The following is a 19,760-nucleotide window of genomic DNA, read 5'->3' on the forward strand; positions in this document are numbered from 1 at the left end:
GCTGAGAACGAAGGCTTGGAACAGGAACAAAGGCTTGAGAGCAGGAGTAGCTGTCCACACACGCTGCTCCGGTAGCTGACGAATTGACTCCGCAAGATTCCTTCGGGAGCAAGGAACCTAAATAGGCCTCGTTTTCCCACCAGAGAACACTTCTCTGGGGAATCAGAAACGAAAGTCAATCTCTGTGTCCAGATGTATGACTCCCTAAAATTTCTCATGGGAGCAGGCTTAATCATCTGAATGCTTTGCTGCAATTCTCAAACTCCTGCGATTAGCTTGCTGCACTCCTTTTTGCTGGAGATAATAATTACGGAGCGAAAAAGGGGGAGAACTCGACTCAGGGCTTGTTTGGCAGATTTCTGGAAGACAAGCCTCCTGCAGGTGCAAAGGCTCAATTTCTGGCTGAAATGGTTCCTTTTCTGGCTGAAATGGTGGAAAACCTAAGTTTTCCTCTTCATCAGTCACAACAGCACTAGGAATGGGACTACATGGCCCATGAGTCATCACACAGCCACACATCAAGGTCATCATAGCTTCTTGGCAATTAACTCTTTCCACACTATGGTACATTCTGGATGATGCAATCAGTTGCAATACAAGCATGCCACAAATTGCATTTAAACACTATCAATACACAAATCCCACATTAACACTTTAAAGGTCATTGTGGAAAGAGGTGCTAGTAACACCTTGTACTTCAACACACATATACACAACCATGGGTTCTACACAATGTGGCTGCAATTTTACATCTGGGAACCAAAGAAGAGCCACCTGTCTCCTAGAACCCCAAAATGCATGGAGATCCACATAAACCTTTTCTAGTTTCCCAGCTACAAAACTGCAGCCAGGTGATAACCTGAGGTCCAGTCCCTCCAACCTACTGGTTATGTCTTGATTGGTTTCAGAGGTCAGTCTCCTTCTCTGAAGGTTTCTAAATAGAACCTGGATGGCTATCTGTTGGGGGTGCTTTGGTTGTGTATTCTTTGCATAGCTGGGGTTAGACTGGATGGCCAAAGTGGTTTCTTCCAGCTCTATGTTTCTATGATTCTGTCTTGTTGCCATCAACTGGAGCTGTTGCATGGGAATGGAAGAGGAAGGCTAGTGGAAGGATGCTAATGGGGATGGCCTGTATTCATCTTGGATGGAAATTGGCAAAGCATAGTTCCCTGGATGTCACTTTGTGGCTCATGAGACTTCACACCAATCTCCTAAAACTCACAAATCCTCAAACATTTTTGTACCCAAGCCCTATGGAAAACATGCAAAACCACCCACTGAACAAGCAGGTCTGGAATACTTCCAAATTCCCCTTTTTATGCAGTCTTCAAAATGGTGACTGTTTGAGAAAAACCACAGAAGAAAGCAGAGGTATTTAGGCTTACTGTGTGTGTAAAGGGGGGGGGGGGGTTGCCACCTGTATGACGAATATATGGAGAAAATTGTCCAGTAGCGCCCATTCATTTGCCATTCATTTGCCCTGACATTGGATCTCAACCATAGTCTAAGCAGGATCTACCCGCTTCTTTGCCAGACTTTGCTTGTTGGCTGCAAATCATTGTAATTTGTTCAGCCAGTTCTCTGGCATCTTCCTCCTTTGTCTGGCTCTTGCTTCCAGGGAACTAGGTCAGAGGAGTTGTATGTTGCTTCACACATGACCTAACCAAAGTTATTGCTGCAAATTAACTTTTGGGCAGATACCCAAAGCTAAAAAAAGGAGAAGAACAAGATTTTTTTTTCAAAAAATAGAACTGGCACACACTTGCTGCCAATTGGGTCATCATGGAAGCTAATTTGGGCATTTATACTACAAAAATCTGATTATCTTTTTTTCCAAGAGTTCATTTGTTGTGTGGTAGCTTGGAAGGCAATGAGAGAAAGGACAATTAATCATCCTCTGTCTTGTTCTTTCTAACTTTTCCAGTTTATGGAAGAGGTAAATACTAGGAGTTGGAGAAACACACAGATACTGCCTCCTAAGAGTGGACAACTGCATTAGCTTCAGGGACTGCTTTTCTATCTGTGGGGTCTTCTGGAATCAGCAAGGGGGAGTGGACAGTGGTCTACTTTTAGTTTTGAAAATGAGTGTTTTTTTAAAATGTTGAATTGTGCAGGCAATCCTTTCAATATGTTTAAAAGGTGAAATTCTGTTCCTAAAGTTCTTTGTCACCATGAAATTACAATGCAATGATTCCATTTTATTGTTATAGCTGCATCAGATGGAGTCCTAGGGTTTGTAGTTTGGGAAGGCACTTGAACCATCTGGCTGAGTGTTGCAAATGCTTCTCTCAAGACTGCAAATCCCAGGATGCTGTCAGGTGGGACCATGGGATTTAAAGTGGAACCATAGTGCTATTCATTGTATACTTCAAGGACAGTTAACTGTCCTTCTCAAGGGGCAAAAAACATGGTCTCCAAAGAGTGTGGAGAAAATGCAGACCAGAAAAAGAGACGGGGAGGAGGAGCAAATGTAAACACAGATCTACATTTTGGCACTTTGGTGGCTTTTCAGCATGATGGAGGCTGGATGGACATCTGTTGGAAGTGCTTTGATTGGATGTTTCTGCCTGGCAGAGGGGTGGACTGGACAGCCCTTGGGGTCTCTTCCAACTCTGTATGATTCCATGTAACTCTCTATTAGACAGAAGTTTACTCTGAATGTGGAGCCTCCATGTTCAGGGCTGTATTCTTAGTGTCAGCTTCTAAGTACTGTACAAATAAAAGTAGCTAACCCTGACACTAAAAGACCATTAGCATCTTATTTTTGGGTGAAGGGTTCCTTTGTTAATTTTTTCTAGGTGTTTTCCCCCTTGCTAGTTACACAAATGACAAGACACACAGCAGAGCAAGAGAAAAATAATATGGCTTAGCTCTGGAACCATGCAAGGTCAGCCACATTGGCCATAAAACTAACCAAAAAGAAACCAAGAAGATCTAAAATCCATTCTGTGCTAGTCTTTTGGGCCAACCAGAAGGTGTAAAATATATTGTGATAGATTTCAAAATTTCACAGGCTTCTACATCAGGCAGAGATGGTAAAATAGCAGGTAAGGGAAATAAAGTGACAGTGCTGTGGTCTCGGCGGTATCTCCATTCTGCTTTAGATGTTACAAGAAGTGTGTGTACACATAAAATGGGTCCCTCACTCTCCCAGGGCTGAGAGAGAACAAAAGCAATAGAACGGAAGCGATAAAGTTTGGCTTGTCCATTTGATGTTATAAAGTACACTGCTCTAAGAACTGTATTTGCATACATTCGGTTGGAAGCTCTAGGCCACCCATTAGTCTTCGTAAGAATGTTTAACGAAGAATTAGTGCCTGCATTTGCTTCCCCCTCTACACACATCCCCATGCCTTTTCCTTTTGTATTATATCTCTCATCTTGTAAATCTCAAGTCAGGAGCGTATGATTCACTTTTGTAAGCTGTTTTGGAAGTCCTTTTCAACTGAACACTAAGCAAAAGGCTTTGAAATGATAAATCAATAGGGTTTATTTTTAAATCTTCACTTTGCTGATAACCTTCCCCTTGTGTGACTGGCGGTGTCATTTTGTTTGCAGAAGGAGAATAAAGCCTGAATTCCTTTCCTAGTCTGAACTAAAGCAGATCCCTTGATTTACTTATGAATCAACTCAGCTTTTAACAACTGATTTGATGGTTTTACTCTGATTGAGAGTAAACATTACTGAATGTGCTGATAGGATGGACCTTTGGTCTATGGTGACAGGGCTGACTTATGTTCACCTGTTATGCCTTGGTGTAGATGGTTGACATGATGAATTAATTAGTGGATTTGGAAAATACCACAAAGGTAGAATGAAATTATCATAAAAAATATTCCACCTAAACATTAGAAAGAACTTCCTGATGAGAAGAGCTGCCAGAGAGCCTGTTGGAGTTTCCTTCTCTGGAGATTTTTCAACAGAGGTTGGATGACCATTTGTCGGAAGTGCTTTGGTTGTGTATGCCTGCTTGGCTGGATGTCCCTTGTGGTCTCTTCCAACTTTATGATTTTGTGATTCTAAGGTACATCAAGCAGAGCTCCTCCCTTACCTCTACAAAAGCCTTTTATCTGAAGCAACCCTCACAACATAGATGTTTATGGACAAGAGATCCATGAGGGGTGTCAGTGAAATATCTAGCTCCTTGCCCATAGCAGCACATTTTCAGTTTCATACATAGTAAGATGGCAACTACAAGAATAGAACTGGATGCTTCTCTGTTTCCACCATAGATCCCATTTATTTGGCCAGTAAATAGCCCTGTTAAAGTGGAGCTGTGTTGGCAAAAATATGGGTTTTGCAGGGTGAGAGGGTGGACTGGATATATCATAGTTCATGGCTTGTCTTCTTTATCCAGGAACTATAAAAAGTGAAAGAGCCTTGTCACAAATTCATCCCTATGAAGCATAGATGACAAAACATTTGAGTTTAATTGTCACTTCGCTCTTAACTAGGATGGACCATTCCATCTCTTTTGGGTCTCCCATTACTTCAGGAATAACCATTTACTTGCATTTAATTCATTTTGGGTAGTAATTAAGCATACATGTGTGTTGTTAACATTTCATCGTAATGAGGAATCATGTTTTCTTTTTTTCAGCATCTCTACATTTAGTTACTTCTATAGTTACAGTGTGGTGTAGTAGTTTGAGTACTGGATTATGGATCTCATCCCATAAAAAAGGGGAGGGGGAGAGCAAGTGGAGTCATCTTCCTTCCATGGCATTCTGTCTTTAAAGAAGACAGATAATTTACTCTCCCCCATCACAAAGGATCACCTACTCCCGTTTTTAGCTCAATCATCCACTTCATTTCCCATTGCATTGATGGGTGTTGTGTTCTTTTATTTCAAAGGAGACCAGCATACTTTTAAAACACCACCTTTCAATGGTGACAGAAGTAGCATGGAATGTAAATGGAGAAATCCACCCCCTCCCATCCTAAGGGAAAACCCCAGTTTTTAAGCATTTCTATGTGCAGGGAGCGGAATAGAGTTGATTTCTGTCTGTCTTTCAAATCCATCTGTTTTTACACTCTATGGAGACAGAGTCCCATGAGCAACTACCGGAAGCAGTTCTGCATTGTTTGATGGCCTCCATGGGATTTCATCTTTGAAGTGTGGAGGAAAACCTCCATCTGGTGAGGTCGTAAGACTCTGGAGACCAAGGTTTAAATCCCCATTCAGGCATGGAAGCACACTGGATAACCCTGGACAAGTTGCATGTTCTTAGCCTCAGAAGAAGACAAAGGCCCATATGAACACATCTTGCCCAGAAAACCCTCTGGTAACTTCACCTTAGGGTTTCCAAAAGTAAGAAATGACTTGAAGACACACAACAACAAAGTAATTAAACTGTATATGACTTGGTCACTAAGGTGTGGTTTGACTTGTAGTATTCTGATTTATTTTTTAAGTTAGCTAAAGTAGCTAAAAGTTACAATTTGTATTTACTTTGAACAGTAAGAAAGTCAGATTTTCAAAACCTGTATTTGCAAAGGCAATCAGGTGTTTTGGGAAGAGTCACAACTATAATGCTTTTTTAAAAGTAATTTTCCAAACCCTGCTAGTTATATGACTTCCCTTTACTTTGCTCCGTGATGGCCTTAAGAGAAACCTGAACCTAAAAGGCTTTGAGGCCATTTGCCAGCAGGCTAAAATGAGACATAAAAGGGAGAAACACGGCAGGGTATAAAAACTTAAATGTACTGTTCGGTTTTAAAGCAAAGCTATAACGTTTTCACTTTGAACGTATGTTCAGGAGTATGACTGGAACAAATGCAAACATTAAAATATATGGCATGTTTTTTTCTAAGGCTTTCTGTTCATCATGGGATTAAGAACAGATGGGAAGGTAGTTTGAAGTAATGGTCAGACCTGCCAAGTATGGGTGGGTGTATCTATCAATTTTACTTTATTTTTCCTCACTTTCAATTTTGTCTCAAGTAGCTTTTTGCTTGAATCTCTTGCTTGAAATTTTGCACTTTTTGAGAAGCTCTAATCCAGCGTTTCTCAACCTGGGGGTTGGGACTGAGAGGGGGGGGTCACAGGGAAGTCTCAGAGGGGTCACCAAAGACCACCAGAAAACATACAAGGGTTGAATGAAAAGTAATGCCTCCAGCTTCGTAACTCCTCAACAGATGGCAGTCCTGGTATGCAGCAGGTATTGGCTTGTTTAGTAGACTCTCCTCTACAGTTCCATTTGGCGGGTAGCCTTAGCATTGAACGGTTGTGTTGTTAAAATGCAAAGTATGGAACCCTGCTCAGACGGTCAGTCAATGCGACTTAAGCAATGTGCAGTCATTGAATTCTTGACAGCAGAAGGTGTCACCCCAAAGGAGATTCATCAGAGAATGCAAGCTGTTTATGGGGATTGTGTTGATGTGAGTCCTGTGCATCGTTGGGCGAGCAAGTTTAAAGATATTGAGGTGGGAACATCTGACTTGCGTGACAAACAAAGAATTTGACGTCCCGTGACAGCAACCACCGAGTTTCACAAGCAAAAGGTTGACAGATTGATTCAGGGCATTTGTCATATCACTCAGAGAGAAATTTCAAGCATAATCGGCATTTCACAAGAACATGTGGGTCACATTATTGCTATGCTTGGCTATCGGAAGTTCTATGCATGATGGGTCCTGTGAGATGCTGGTTGCAGAAACAGAGTGTTGACTTCTTCCGTGATGGCTTCAGAAAACTTGTTCATTGTTGGCAGAAATATATCCAATTGTCTGGTGATTATGTGGAAAAGTGAATAGTGGTAGTTAAAGAGCACATTCTAAGGATTATTTCTGTGTTTGATTTATTAAAATATTCACATCCAAACCCAAGTAATGAAGTTGGATGCATTATTTTTCATGTAACCCTCATATTTCTGATGGTCTTAGGAAACTTTTTGGCAAAGAATGTTGAAGATCCCTCCGCCTGTCCTTCTCTTCCTTTTTGGAAACAGACAGCGAATTCTCCCACCAAAAGCCCTTGTCTTGCTGTGATTGGCTGACCTATCAAATAAGGGGAGTGCTGTTTCTGAGAGTATGTTTCTGAGAACTAGAACTCCCAGAATTCCAAAACAGCCCCTCACCCTCCAAAATTCAATGTTGGCCATGTAGGTAGTGTGCCAAGTTGGGTGCAGATCCATTGTGGTCTGGGTTCAGAGTGCTCTTTGATTGTAGGTTAATTATAAATCCCAGCAACTACAACTCCCAAGTGACAAAACCATTTCCCGCCTAACCTCACTAGTATTCAAATTTGGGTGTATTGGGTATTTGTGCCAAATTTGGTCCAGTGAATGAAAATACATCCTGCATATCCGATATTTACATTACAAATCATAACACTAGCAGAATTACAGTTATGAAGTAGCAATGAAAATAATTTTACGGTTGGGAGTCACCACAACATGAGGAAATGTATTAAGGAGTCATATCATTAGGAAGGTTGAGAACCACTGCTCTAATCAAAAACAAGTGGAACAACATTCTCAACTGTTCACACTAGTTAAATTCAATTGGTCTTAGAATAGACCAAGTTGCATGTGTTAAAAGATGAAGAGTGGATAATACAAGTGGTTAATTTAGCATCACTAAAGTGGTTGCATACACAGATACTCATTTCTAAGAGCTGAATGCAAACCTCTGCTTCCGGCATATCTATCTATTTTGATTTCCCCCACATTCAGATATATTTAATTTCAGGCTCTTAGAAAGTTCTTATCAGAACTCAAACCAAACAAAACCTTCAGTCTTTGTTACATCTAAGAAATGGAAAGAATACTTGGTTGGTCTTCCTTTCTCAGCCCAAACTGGGAAGAATCCAAACAGATACAAGGTCACAGGAAAGGTTTTAGCACTTTGGGTGTGGTTTTTCTTCATAGAAATGTGTGTTCTGCACAAAAAAACCCATGTCTGTTTCTTCAGGGAGAGACTATTTTTACATAGAAATAGCATATGAAATTCTGCAGAGGTATAATATTTCTGCATGGAAAACATGTTTTCTGAATAGCAAATGTGTTTCTACATTGAAAAAAATGTGTATTTCTGCAAAATCTAAAAAGCAATCAGAAACTGCACAGAAAACTTCGTTTTCTCATTCAGTAGAGAGAATACTGCAGGAATTACAGTGATGGATTTTCATTTGTTTTCAGTTTTGTAGACTTGATTATTTATGGATTTGATTAAAACGGTCTGTTGAAGAATCTTGAAGTCCTCCATTGAACGTTAACCATAGAGTCACACTAGAGGACCTAGGGATTCTTAGATAAATGTTCTCTCATTTCCCCACTTTTGCAAAGATCCTGTGTCCCTAACCCCAGAAAATGTGGAGAGCCTATTGTATTCATTTTTACTTTCAAGAATGAAACACATAAAGGGGTGCATCCATACTGTGTCTGATCATACCTCACCTTTTGAAGGGAGATTACTCCCGAATGTAGCTTCTATGATTTTAGTGGGATCTTTCTTCCTGGGAGAAGATGAGTCCACCAAATTTGGGAGGCACTAAGTTAAGGAAGACAATTGAATGGGTAAATAGCTAGGAAAGTGTTTCCAATTGGAATCCATAAACAGCAGAAACTACTCACGAGTATGAAATACATTAATCATGGAGATAGGTAGTGATGATGCAGATGGTCTGCCTTTCTCTCAAGGATGATGTGAGCAAGATCTGAGCAGGAGAAAATCAATAGAGACTGCATTTGAGAGGAACAGACTATGTGACATGCATGGTGTGCAGTTCAGAATTACACTCAGTTCTTCACATGCACTGGGTTTAGGAGTAAAGGTAAAGGTTTCCCCTGACCTTAAGTCCAGTCGTGACCGACTCTGGGGGTTGGTGCTCATCTCAATTTCTAAGCCGAAGAGCCAGCATTGTCCATAGATATCTCCAGATCATGTGGCCAGCATGACTGCATGGAGTGCCATTACCTTCCCGCTGGAGCAGTACCTATTGATCTACTCACATTTGCATGTTTTCGAACTGCTAGGTTGGCAGGAGCTGGGGCTAACAGCAGACGCTCATTCTGCTCCCGGGATTTGAACCTGGGACCTTTTGGTCTGCAAGTTCAGCAGCTCAACGCTTTAACACACTGTGCCACCAGGGGCCCCATTAGGAGTATAGAAATCCTGAAAAGTAGGGAACAAAAAACACAAATTACACCACAGGATAGACAAATTACACCTTTATCTAGTTCCTCCAGCCTGACCATAGAATCATGCTGGAAAATCTAGAGGTCCCTAGAGAGAACATATTGATCAAATCCATGAGTAGCATATCCCCAACCAAAAAAGAATCTTGGTGCCTTGGTTTTTAGGCTTGTTCCTGGGGATATTTGGGGCACTGATTCAGAAAATTACATTGGATAGACCACATCAGATATGGTTATCATGGCTATGGGTGAGCAGATGCAAACTGGTATATGGCATGTCTCAGAAACTAGAGTTGATAGGGGAAGACTGGATTGGGAGCCATTTTTGGAATCAGCAGATCAAATACAGCCAGAAACAGGTCAAAAAGTTGAGGCAACAAAGTGTGTATTGGTCAATGTCATCAGTTCATTAGGTTGACCATAGAATCACACTGCACGACCTACAAAAGTCTTCTTGCTATGAACTTTTAGGTTCTCCAGCATGACTCTGTGATAAACATGTGCCTGATGGATTACTGTAGAGCAGTAGTTCTCAACCTCTGGGTCCCCAGATGTTTTGGCCTTCAACTCCCAGAAATCCTAACGGCTGGTAAACTGGCTGGGATTTTTGGGAGTTGTAAGCCAAAACACCTGGGGACCAACAGGTTGAGAACCACTGCTGTAAAGTCACATTGGAGGACTTGGAGATTCCTAGAATGAACATATTAATCATATCTGTAAATGTGAGGGTACAATTTTATGAGTTTAAAAATATAGCAAGGAAACATGGAGGGGTCAATCTAGAGAAGGTGGGATCAGGCTCAATTTGTGCAGGAAAGGTATAAACCACCCATTTTGTGTTTTCCCCCCAACCTGATTATCCTCCATCCCACAATGACAGGGAGCTTAAAAAGGCAGAACTCCATTGGGAACAATTGATCTTCCCTCTCCCCTGGAATTTAGCTTCCATATAGGACAGTGTATTTAAGCAAAAAACCAAGGGGAGGGAGCTTCTAATTCCTGCATGTATTAGACTTGAGCTCACTAAAATTATTGACAAGTTAAAAATAAACTGCCCCTGAATGGCGCGCTATGCTTTCAGTATAGTATGTAGTTTATTCCAGGAAGGAGATACACTGTACAGAGAAAATTGTGCGCTGTTGGTAAACAGTATTTGGAGATACAGGCATGCAGCAATTCCACTTACTGTTTTTGGTATGTGGTTCCACCCATGCTCAACTTTTATATTTGAAAATAGACTTGAATATTTTGTATAACTAAGGGTCTATTAACCCAGCTAGTTAATACATACTTGACACAAGCATACTGGACCACTGAAGAGAAGTGAACACCATATCATGAGAAATTTAGGAGGATGATCAGACCAAACACAAACATTGCACTATATGATTTACATCTATTGGTGCTATTTTTTATCTAGAGATTAGATTTTGTTGGATGTTTCTATATGTTCTTTGGACCAGTTCACTAAGAACTACAGCAAACATCCAAAATGCTATGGAAATCTCTAACTCTCGGCTACTTGTTTGGACACAATTCGGAGCATTGGTTATGATTGTATAAAGATCATAACCAGTACTCTGAACTGTGTCAACTTTCCACATTCGCTGGAATTATGAAGACAGAGAAAGAGAAAAACTATGTTGGGACATTTAACCTTTATTTAACCATAAAAAGGCCCAGATATGTTGGACCCAGATAGACATGATGTTGGAAGATATTGTAAAGGTTAAAATTACAATGAAATCTGAACTGTGTTGGTTGAGGACATATTTATTACTTTTTTACAGCAAAGATAGGAATAATCTTCAACCATTGCTTTTCTGATATAGAAAGTTTTATTAAAAGTAGAAAGGTAGAAATAAAGTGATACTTAAAGGGACCAACAAATAAGAAATTAAAATCAACAGGCAACAAGTGGCGGGGCCCTTCTAGATTATTTTAGTAGGTATTTGTTTAGAATGTGCATAGGTCGCATGTTGTAGATAAAGATGTGTTAGTTGCTTTTGTATGTTTGAATAAAAACCATTTAACAGAAAAAAGAGCCCTCTCTAGAAATGTGAGGTCTTCAACTATATCTGTGGTCATTCAACTTCCACTAGAAGCTGGGCATAGAAACACAATGGATGACCTACAGCAGTGGTTCCCAATCTTTGGTCCTCCAGATGTTTTGGATTTCAACTCCCAGAAATCTCATCCACCTTACCAGCTATTAGGAATTCTGGGAACTGACATCCAAAACATCTAGAGGATCAGATGTTGGGAACCACTGATACAAAGAGTCCCAGAGGGATGTCATCTTTAGATATCTCTAGATCAGGGGTCCTCAAACTTTTAAAGCAGAGGGCCGGTCCACAATCCTTCGGACTGTTGAGGGGCCGAATTATCATTTGGGGAAAAAAACCGAACAAATTCCTATGCACACTGCACATATCTTATTTGTAGTGCAAAACAACAACAATAACAATGAAAGAACAATACAATATTTAAAAATGAAAATAATTTTAACCAACATAAACCTATCAGGATTTCAATAGGAAGTGTGGGCCTGCTTCTGACCAATGAGATAGTCAGGTTAATTAGGATTGCTGTTGTTGTTGTTGTGTGTCTTCAAGTCATTTCAGACTTCAGGCGAGCCTAAGTCCAAAATTATTTATTTATTCATTTACTACATTTATTTACTACATTTATATCCCACCCTTCTCACCCCAAAGGGAACTCAGAGCAGCTGCATGTACATACAATATATTATATTATTAGCATAGCACAATATTAGCATTATACTATATTGAACTATACTACTATACTGTGATATTATATGTAATATATAACATATAATTAATATTATTATATGATATTATTGTTAGTATTGTATTGTATTGTATAAAATAATATTATTATCAATATTATATGTATATACAATATATTATATTATTAAAACTGATATAAAAATATTATATTATAAATGAAGGCGGGGACCAGGTAAATTACCTTGGAGGGCCTTAGTTTGGGGACCCCTGCTCTAGATCCTCCAGCATGACTAGAGGAAATTGACCATGGAGTCATACTGGAAGACCTAGAGATTCCTAGAGATAATTTTTAAATCACATTAGTGAATAATCAAAGCAGCCATGGTCAAAACTGCAAATGTGGAGGGATGACTGTCCAGCCTATCCACAAATTGTGTCTTTCCTTGTGAGCCTACCAGACTTTCAAGATCCTTGAGAGACACTGTTTGTTGGCCCGTCACATTACCATCACATGCTCATTTGGGAAGGGTTTTTTTAATTTGTTGCTCTGAGTTTATGGATTCCTTTCCATGGACAACTTGGCTAGTTCCTTTTCTTCTCTCCTTTTGCCAGCAAGCAAATAGAAGTTTTTTCCAAATTGGGGTTTGATAATGAATTGGTTGCAGGGGACCTTTTTGTGTGTTCAGGGGCTGAATTTATCATTTTGTTATGTTTTGAAACAATTTTGCACATTTTAAACTTCAGTGATGATTTAATATACAGCTTTTCATTGTGTATTTTAAACTTCTTATTATCAGTTTTTAAGATTTGTTTTGCTTTAGAATATTTGAAGCCCCCTTGGGCCTCATGCCAGGAGACAGGCAAGACATAAATAAACTAATCAATGTCAATAAGTAAATGACGTGCAAGGAGACATTACTGAGTATCCACTTCCAGTTTCCTAAAAAGCATATTTTCTATCAAAGAAAAATGTGATGGCTCTAAGAAGGACTTTTTATAGAGGAGAAGGAATATTTTTCATGGCTTCTAGGAACATGTTTCTCCATATTATTTGGTTGTTTCATATTGGGAATTTCTGAGGACTAAGAGGGCTCATGAAGACAAGGATTGGGTCATATCCATCCATGGGTAGCTCATGCTTTGGGGCAGGAAGAGGGAAAATACCGACTACCATAAGGCTCTAAGAATCCTTATATGTACTTTTCTTGTCAGTAAATCGTTGATTATAATTTCTTCTCTGTCTTTACTTTCAGCATGGCACAGAATGGACAGGTTCTGGGTGCCAATCATGCTCATGTGCAAACGGGGAGGTTTTCTGCACCTCCAAACCTTGTCCTGATGTTTTCTGTGAGAGAAATGAAGTAAGGTCCATCAGTCAAGAAGACTGCTGCCCACAATGTCTTAGCATTGGAGGTGAGAAGGTTTAATTTGGGAGGTGTCTTCTGTTCGTGGTTTTGTTCCTTAGATATGTAAGCAAATTTCCTTCTGCTACCACTGCCTTGTATCTCCCACAGATGGGTGTAATGTTTCCCTTACTGTCATGTATTAAAAGAGTTTTGTTTAAAAAGGATAGTAGGAAAAATCCCGGAGCCCCTGGTGGCACAATAGATTAAACCACTGAACTACTGAACTTGCTGACCAAAAGATTGGTGGTTTGAATTCAGGGAGCAGGAGTGAGCTCCCGCTGTTAGCCACAGCTTCTGCCAACCTAGCAGTTCGAAAGCATGCAAATATGAGTAGAGTGATAGGTACTACTCTGGCGGGAAGGTAACGGCGCTCCATGCAGTCATGCCAGCCACATGATCTTGGAGGTGTCTACAGACAACGCCGGCTCTTCAGTTTAGAAATGGAGATGAGCGCCAACCCCCAGAGTCGGACACGACTAGACTTAATGTCAAGGGAAAACCTTTACCTTTTTTAAAAGGAAAAAATCCAGTGGTCCTACTCATGAACAAAATATCTGCTATATAGCTGACTTTCACCTTGAAACTTTGGGGAATTTGTGTTGGAAATGTGACCTGAAAAGAGATACCTCGGCTCACTTTATTTTTGTACTGCTTTGTAATAGCTGGATTCCCAATGCCCACCAGCTGCCATATTGCCCACATGCTTTCAGGGTATTATAGGATGTCATAGTATTTTTGTGGGCTTCCCGATATACAATTCCTAGCAGTCCTACCAACATAGTTAATGATGGGAAACATTGGAGTTGCTGTTCTACAACATCTGGAAAGGCCATGTAATATCCACCCGCTAACCCCTATAACCACAGAATCATTTCCATGATTCCACTTAACCACACTGGGGGAAGTGGTCTCTCTTGGTATTTGCTAAATCCTCCAATGCGATTCTATGGCATGCTTTCCTAGGGAGTTACTAGAGAGTCATCTGGTGGCTTAGCACATTCTTAGAGAGGATACTCTTCTAGACATCTCTAAACCTGGAGTGTTAAGCTTACTTTCTTCAAGGGCCACATCAGCCTTACCGTTGCGTTCAAAGGGCCATTGAATCCATGGATGGAAAGTCCATGGATACAGAGGGCCAGCTATAATTTTTGAACATGATAGTTGGTGTTATTTCGTTTTTACCCAGTTTGGGTCCCCAGATGTTATTGAACAACTTCCATCACTTTGGCTGATCTGCATACGACTGGGGATAATGGGAATTGCATACCAACAGCACTGAGATTGGGAAAAGGTGAAAAGACATTTCAAAGTCTGGCTTCATACTCACAAGCCTTATATTTAAATTCAAACCCCACAATCCTTACTAAGCAGAACGAACTTCTGGATGTGACTGTATCACATCAACTCTAGCCATGATGTCTAAGGATGAGAAATCCAGGAGTTGTAGTCTAGCATCTGGAGGGCCACATAAAATGACATGGAAGGCCTTGGTTTGACACATGTGCTCTAGAAACTTCTGTCAACTCTGTCCGTCTGTATCTGAAATTTCAAGTAACTGTGATCCAGCCAGGAACGTTTCCCCAATGGATGCGGGGGATATGCAAAGTGTCTTTTCTGTGCAGATTTGCTTAAGGAAGAATTGACCCTATTACTGTTTATGGTGATTTATGCATGTTTTGAGCTTGATTTTCTGGCTTTCCATCTCAGCACTAGCGTGCATTTACATGATTATTTTAGAGAGGGAGCTCTCAGAATTGTACAGTACAGTACATGCATTGATTTTGGATAGGTTTTCAACTAATTTCGTGGAAGTTGGCAAAGGGGAAAGTGTGTCAAGTCCTGCTGTTCCTCCAAATCTCACAATCCCAAGGCGATAGATGTCTTTAATACTTAAGTGATTATTTTGCTCATATAAATATGATAATAAATATGCCTGGCATTTCTGCTATAGAGACTGAGGCACATGTCTCAAGTGATACATAGTGGCTCCTGACCCCTGTTGCGGGTCTGACCCATGCCTACGATATAATCTCCTAAACTGGTTTGCTGACACTTTGGGTGCGGTGGAAGGTGCTATCTCAGTCCCGGTATCAAAATAACAGACACAGCTGGCAATACATTCAGTTTCTGTATATGGCACACTAGAATGGGGGGGGGGGAGTATCTTATCCTTTACCTCAAATAGCAAATTATCTAGGTCTGGCCCTGTGTAATAAAACAGAAATACAACAGAGCAAAGTTCAAGCAACTCATAATGAGGCAGTGGCTTTAACTGGGAGCAGCGGAAAATGAACAGAATCAGGGACATGAAGTTGCAGTCATAAAGCACAAACTGTTTTAAGAAGGAGTGGAGGAAGAGATGAAGACTCAAGACCCTTCTGCACTATTATATAATCCAGGTTATTAGAGAAAATAATCCACATCATCTGCTTTGATCTGGATTATATGAGTTTAGGGTAAAGGTAAAGGTTTCCCCTGACCTTAAGTCTACTTGTGTCCGACTCTGGGGGTTGGAGCTCACCTCCATTTCTAAGCTGACGAACTGGCATTGTCCAATTACACCTGTTCAATTACACATGTGGCCAGCATGACTGCATGGAATGCTTTTACCTTCCCGCCAGAACGGTACTTATTGATCTACTCACATTTGCATGAATTCAAACTGCTAGGTTGGCAGAAGCTGGGGCTAACAGTGGGAGCTCACCCTGCTCCCTGGATTCGAACTACTAACCTTTCAGTCAGCAAGTTCAGCAGCTCAGCAGTTAACCCCAGTGGCCCTTATATGAGTTTACACTGCCATATAATCCAGTTTAAAGCATATAATCTGGATTTTATGTCGCAGTGTAGAAGGGGCCTCTGGGTGCATCTGCAGTGTAGAATTAATGAACTTCGATGCCTCTTTTACTGCCATGGCTCAGTGCTGTGGAATCCTGGGAACTATAGCATTACAAGGTCTTTAGCCTTTTCTACCAAAGAGTGCTGCTGTCTTGTCAAACTACAAAGCCCCTAATTCCATAGCATTGGGCCATGCCAGTTGGAGTGGTGTCAAACTGCAGTAATTCTCCAGTGGAGAACTGTAGAGACTTCTAGAGAGAACATTTTAATCAAATCCGTGAATAATCAAATCTGCAAATGCAGAGGGTTCACTGTAATTCATCTTGTTTCATTTGTGGAATTCTGCAGTTGAATAGCTAAATTAGGTAGTTTTCCAAGTTATTTATAAATCAAATTAAGTAGTATTGATCCATAAGACCCTGTTAGGAAAGTCATGGTGAGGCAGTACTTTTCTTAGGACCAACATGACATGCAAAAAACTGTGGCTAAGTAAAGGCGCTTTGAGTGTTAGATAAAAGATTGCCATGTGGTGTTGCATGTTCATTTGGCCACAAGAGACATGTTTATAGGACTATGTGAGTAAAGATGTGGTATATCTTGTGGTGAGCCTGTCCTCTAAAAATTAAATTACTGTGATTGCACAGCCTCTATAATATTTCATGAAAATGTTCTCTCCAATACTTTTTAGAGACCTGCTTTTTCGATGGCCAGGTTTTCCGGGATGGTGAGGAATGGCGATCCGGTCGTTGTGCCAAATGTATTTGTCAGAATGGGACCATGGAGTGCTTTACAGCGCTTTGTCATCCTGTGTCGTGTAATGAGGTATGATTATGCATGCTGTCAACTTCTTTGCATTTTATTAGCTTAAAAAAACCCATAATTAGGCAATGTATATCCTCGCTGGAAGTTGCTGTCCAGGCAAAAGAATGTCGTTATTGAAAATATAAATTAGAATTGGATTACCAGGCATCATCGTCCTGTTTTCCCCTGCATCACTGCTCACTAGGGCTAAGATGAAAGGGACAAAGTTTGGGAAGGTTAGGTTCTCAGAATCCGAAGACTATAATGTCTGATGGCATTAAAAACCCACGGATCATTTTAGCTGGGGGACTTTAGGAATTATAGTGCTCAAAAGTTACATTTCCAAGCTTTAGAGGGATCTGAGAAGGCTTTTCCCTCTGTTTGTTTAGCAGTTGGTGGAGAGCAACAGAGAACAGTTACACTGGCCGACACATATTTTGGTGCCTGAAATGTTAGCCTGTTTCCAGGTATATTTGACCTTCTAAATCCAAAAAATGCTGCCAGTTTACCCCTATCAGCTGTAGTTTCTGAGATATAGAACATATGCCAGTAGCCATCTGCTCGCCCATAGAAAACCATGATAACCATATCTAAGAAACTAGAGCTGATGTGGTTGATCCAATGCTATTTTCTGCATCAGCATCCCAAAGAACACCAGGAACAGATCTAAAAACTCAAGACACCAAGAACATTTTTGTTGGGCTTTGTTATCCATTCTCATTGAGAGCAGGCTCTTCATGATTCCATTGGGTTTAATCTGCTCAAATGCATGACAATCTGGCAGAATTACACAAGTATCTGATCATTTAGAATCAGCTTCAGAAAGATGAACCACCATTTATCTCTTAGTTGAAATGTTCCTTCCTCACCACACTGGTTCTTACTTTTGCAGATTTGAGTATTAACAGATTTGACTAACATGTTCGCACTAGGAATATCAAGGTCCTCCAATATGACTTTTAGTTAACTTCTGCCAAAAGTTGACCATGGAGTTGCACTGGAGGAATTAGAGATTTCTAGAAAGAACACGCTTTGATGGTCAACGTCTGACAAAGCTTGTCCATAAGGGTTGTGCTAGAGGAACTTATGCTAGAGGGTATATCTCTATTGTAGAGGATGTCTTGAGGAAGATCTTTAAATGGGGAGAAGTAAAAACTATTTAATAGCCTGTAATAATATTTAGACTGTTTTTTGCACACAGCACAAAAAGCTTATTCAGGTTTTTCTTGTATGATTTGTTCAATTCCTGAATTCTCTAGATTAGGATGGAATGCGAGGAGAAACTGAAAATACATTCCAGTCAACAGTTGGCACTCATTGGCATTATAGATCAATTTAAGTACACATTTAAGCTTCACGCGTGCAAATGAGCATAATGTTTGTCAAAAATGATCAAAGCTCTTTAAGTATATTGTCCAAGTAATTCCTAATGACAACCCTGTAAAAATGGGCTGCTCCCAAGTTTTTCTTGGTTGAGTTGAGACACAAACATTTAGTTTTCCTTCCAGTTTCCATCTCATGACCTTGTGGTGAGTCCAGAGGATTAGTTTGGAAAGAGAGCTAGAGATTATGGGTGCATCTACACTGTAGAGTGAATGCAGTTTGACACCACTTTAACTGCCATAGCTCAATTCTATGGAACCCTGGGAATTGTAGTTTTACAAATTTTTAGCTTTCTCTGCGCAAAAGAGCTCATGCTTCACCAAACTACAACTCCTTGGATTCCATAGCATTGAGCCATGGCAGTTAAAGTAGTGTCAAACTGCATTAATTCTACAGTGTAGATGCACATGTACTGCTTCTTTGTTTTTGTTTTTTTGCAGAGCTTGAGCAGTTATGCACTTTAAAAATAATTAGTCTCGAGGTCCTAGTTGCTGTTAATTAAAAATGTTCAAAAACCTTTCTTTCTAGTTATTCAGAGTTAATTGATATAGTTGTTTGTTATTTCTCTTTTTTTGTTTGTTTGTAAACACAGGCTGCTGCAAGCCTGTGGTGCAAACTGTTTCAAAGCAAACAGGTCACATACAGCCTTTAACTATAAAACTGCTGAAGTTGTATTAAAAAAGGAGTTGCTGTCTCACATAATCACAATTGTAACACAAGTTTGTTATTGCAAAAATTTAATTATCAGTATTTTCTGTTTGTGACATGCCAACCTCTGGTTAAAAAGTACTGAAAATTCAGCCAGGATTTCAGAGTTGTAGTGTGGTATTGTGAGATATTTGCCATTCTGTGATGGAGAGCTATGATGTCACAACAAATTAAAAATCTCAGGATTACAAGAAATGGAGCTATGGTTGTTAAAGTGGTGCCAAACTGCTGTAATTCTGCAGTGTGGCTGGTCTCTTATTTCCTTGTATGTGGTATGAAATGACTCATATAAAATGACTCTTGTGAGGCATTTTTAAACGCACTGTGTTTTTGCCAAGCATTTTTGCCCCATTTCATTAGTATGCATTTCTAATCTTAATTGTTGACTACAACTGGGGATATAGTAGTAAAAGTAAAGGTAAAGGTTTTCCCCTGACATTAAGTCTATTTGTGTCCGACTCGGGGGGTTGGTGCTCATCTCCATTTCTAAGCTGAAGAGCCAGCGTTGTCTGTAGACACCTTCAAGGTCATGTGGCCGGTATGACTGCATGGAGCGCCATTACCTTCCCACCAGAGCGGTACCTATTGATCTACTCACATTTGCAAGTCTTTTTGAACTGCTAGATTGGCAGAAGCTGGGGCTAACAATGGTTTAACCCGCTGCGCCACCATATACTAGTAGATGACACAAAAAGTTAATTTTTTTAATGACAGTATCTAACATTCCCCTAGCCAGT

At 40.2% G+C, this 19,760-nt stretch overlaps 1 protein-coding gene across 1 annotated transcript in view; it reads left to right on the top strand.

The window, feature by feature from the left end:
• Positions 1-19,760, top strand: part of fras1 (Fraser extracellular matrix complex subunit 1) — a 386,797-nt gene that overhangs the window by 159,708 nt on the left and 207,329 nt on the right. The window contains exons 5-6 of the mRNA XM_062981362.1: positions 13,144-13,303; positions 16,820-16,953. Of these exons, the coding sequence (XP_062837432.1) occupies positions 13,144-13,303; positions 16,820-16,953 (294 nt within the window). The remainder of the gene's footprint in view (positions 1-13,143; positions 13,304-16,819; positions 16,954-19,760) is intronic.

The sequence above is a fragment of the Anolis carolinensis genome, chromosome 5 (assembly GCF_035594765.1).
Source record: "Anolis carolinensis isolate JA03-04 chromosome 5, rAnoCar3.1.pri, whole genome shotgun sequence".
NCBI lineage: Eukaryota > Metazoa > Chordata > Lepidosauria > Squamata > Dactyloidae > Anolis > Anolis carolinensis.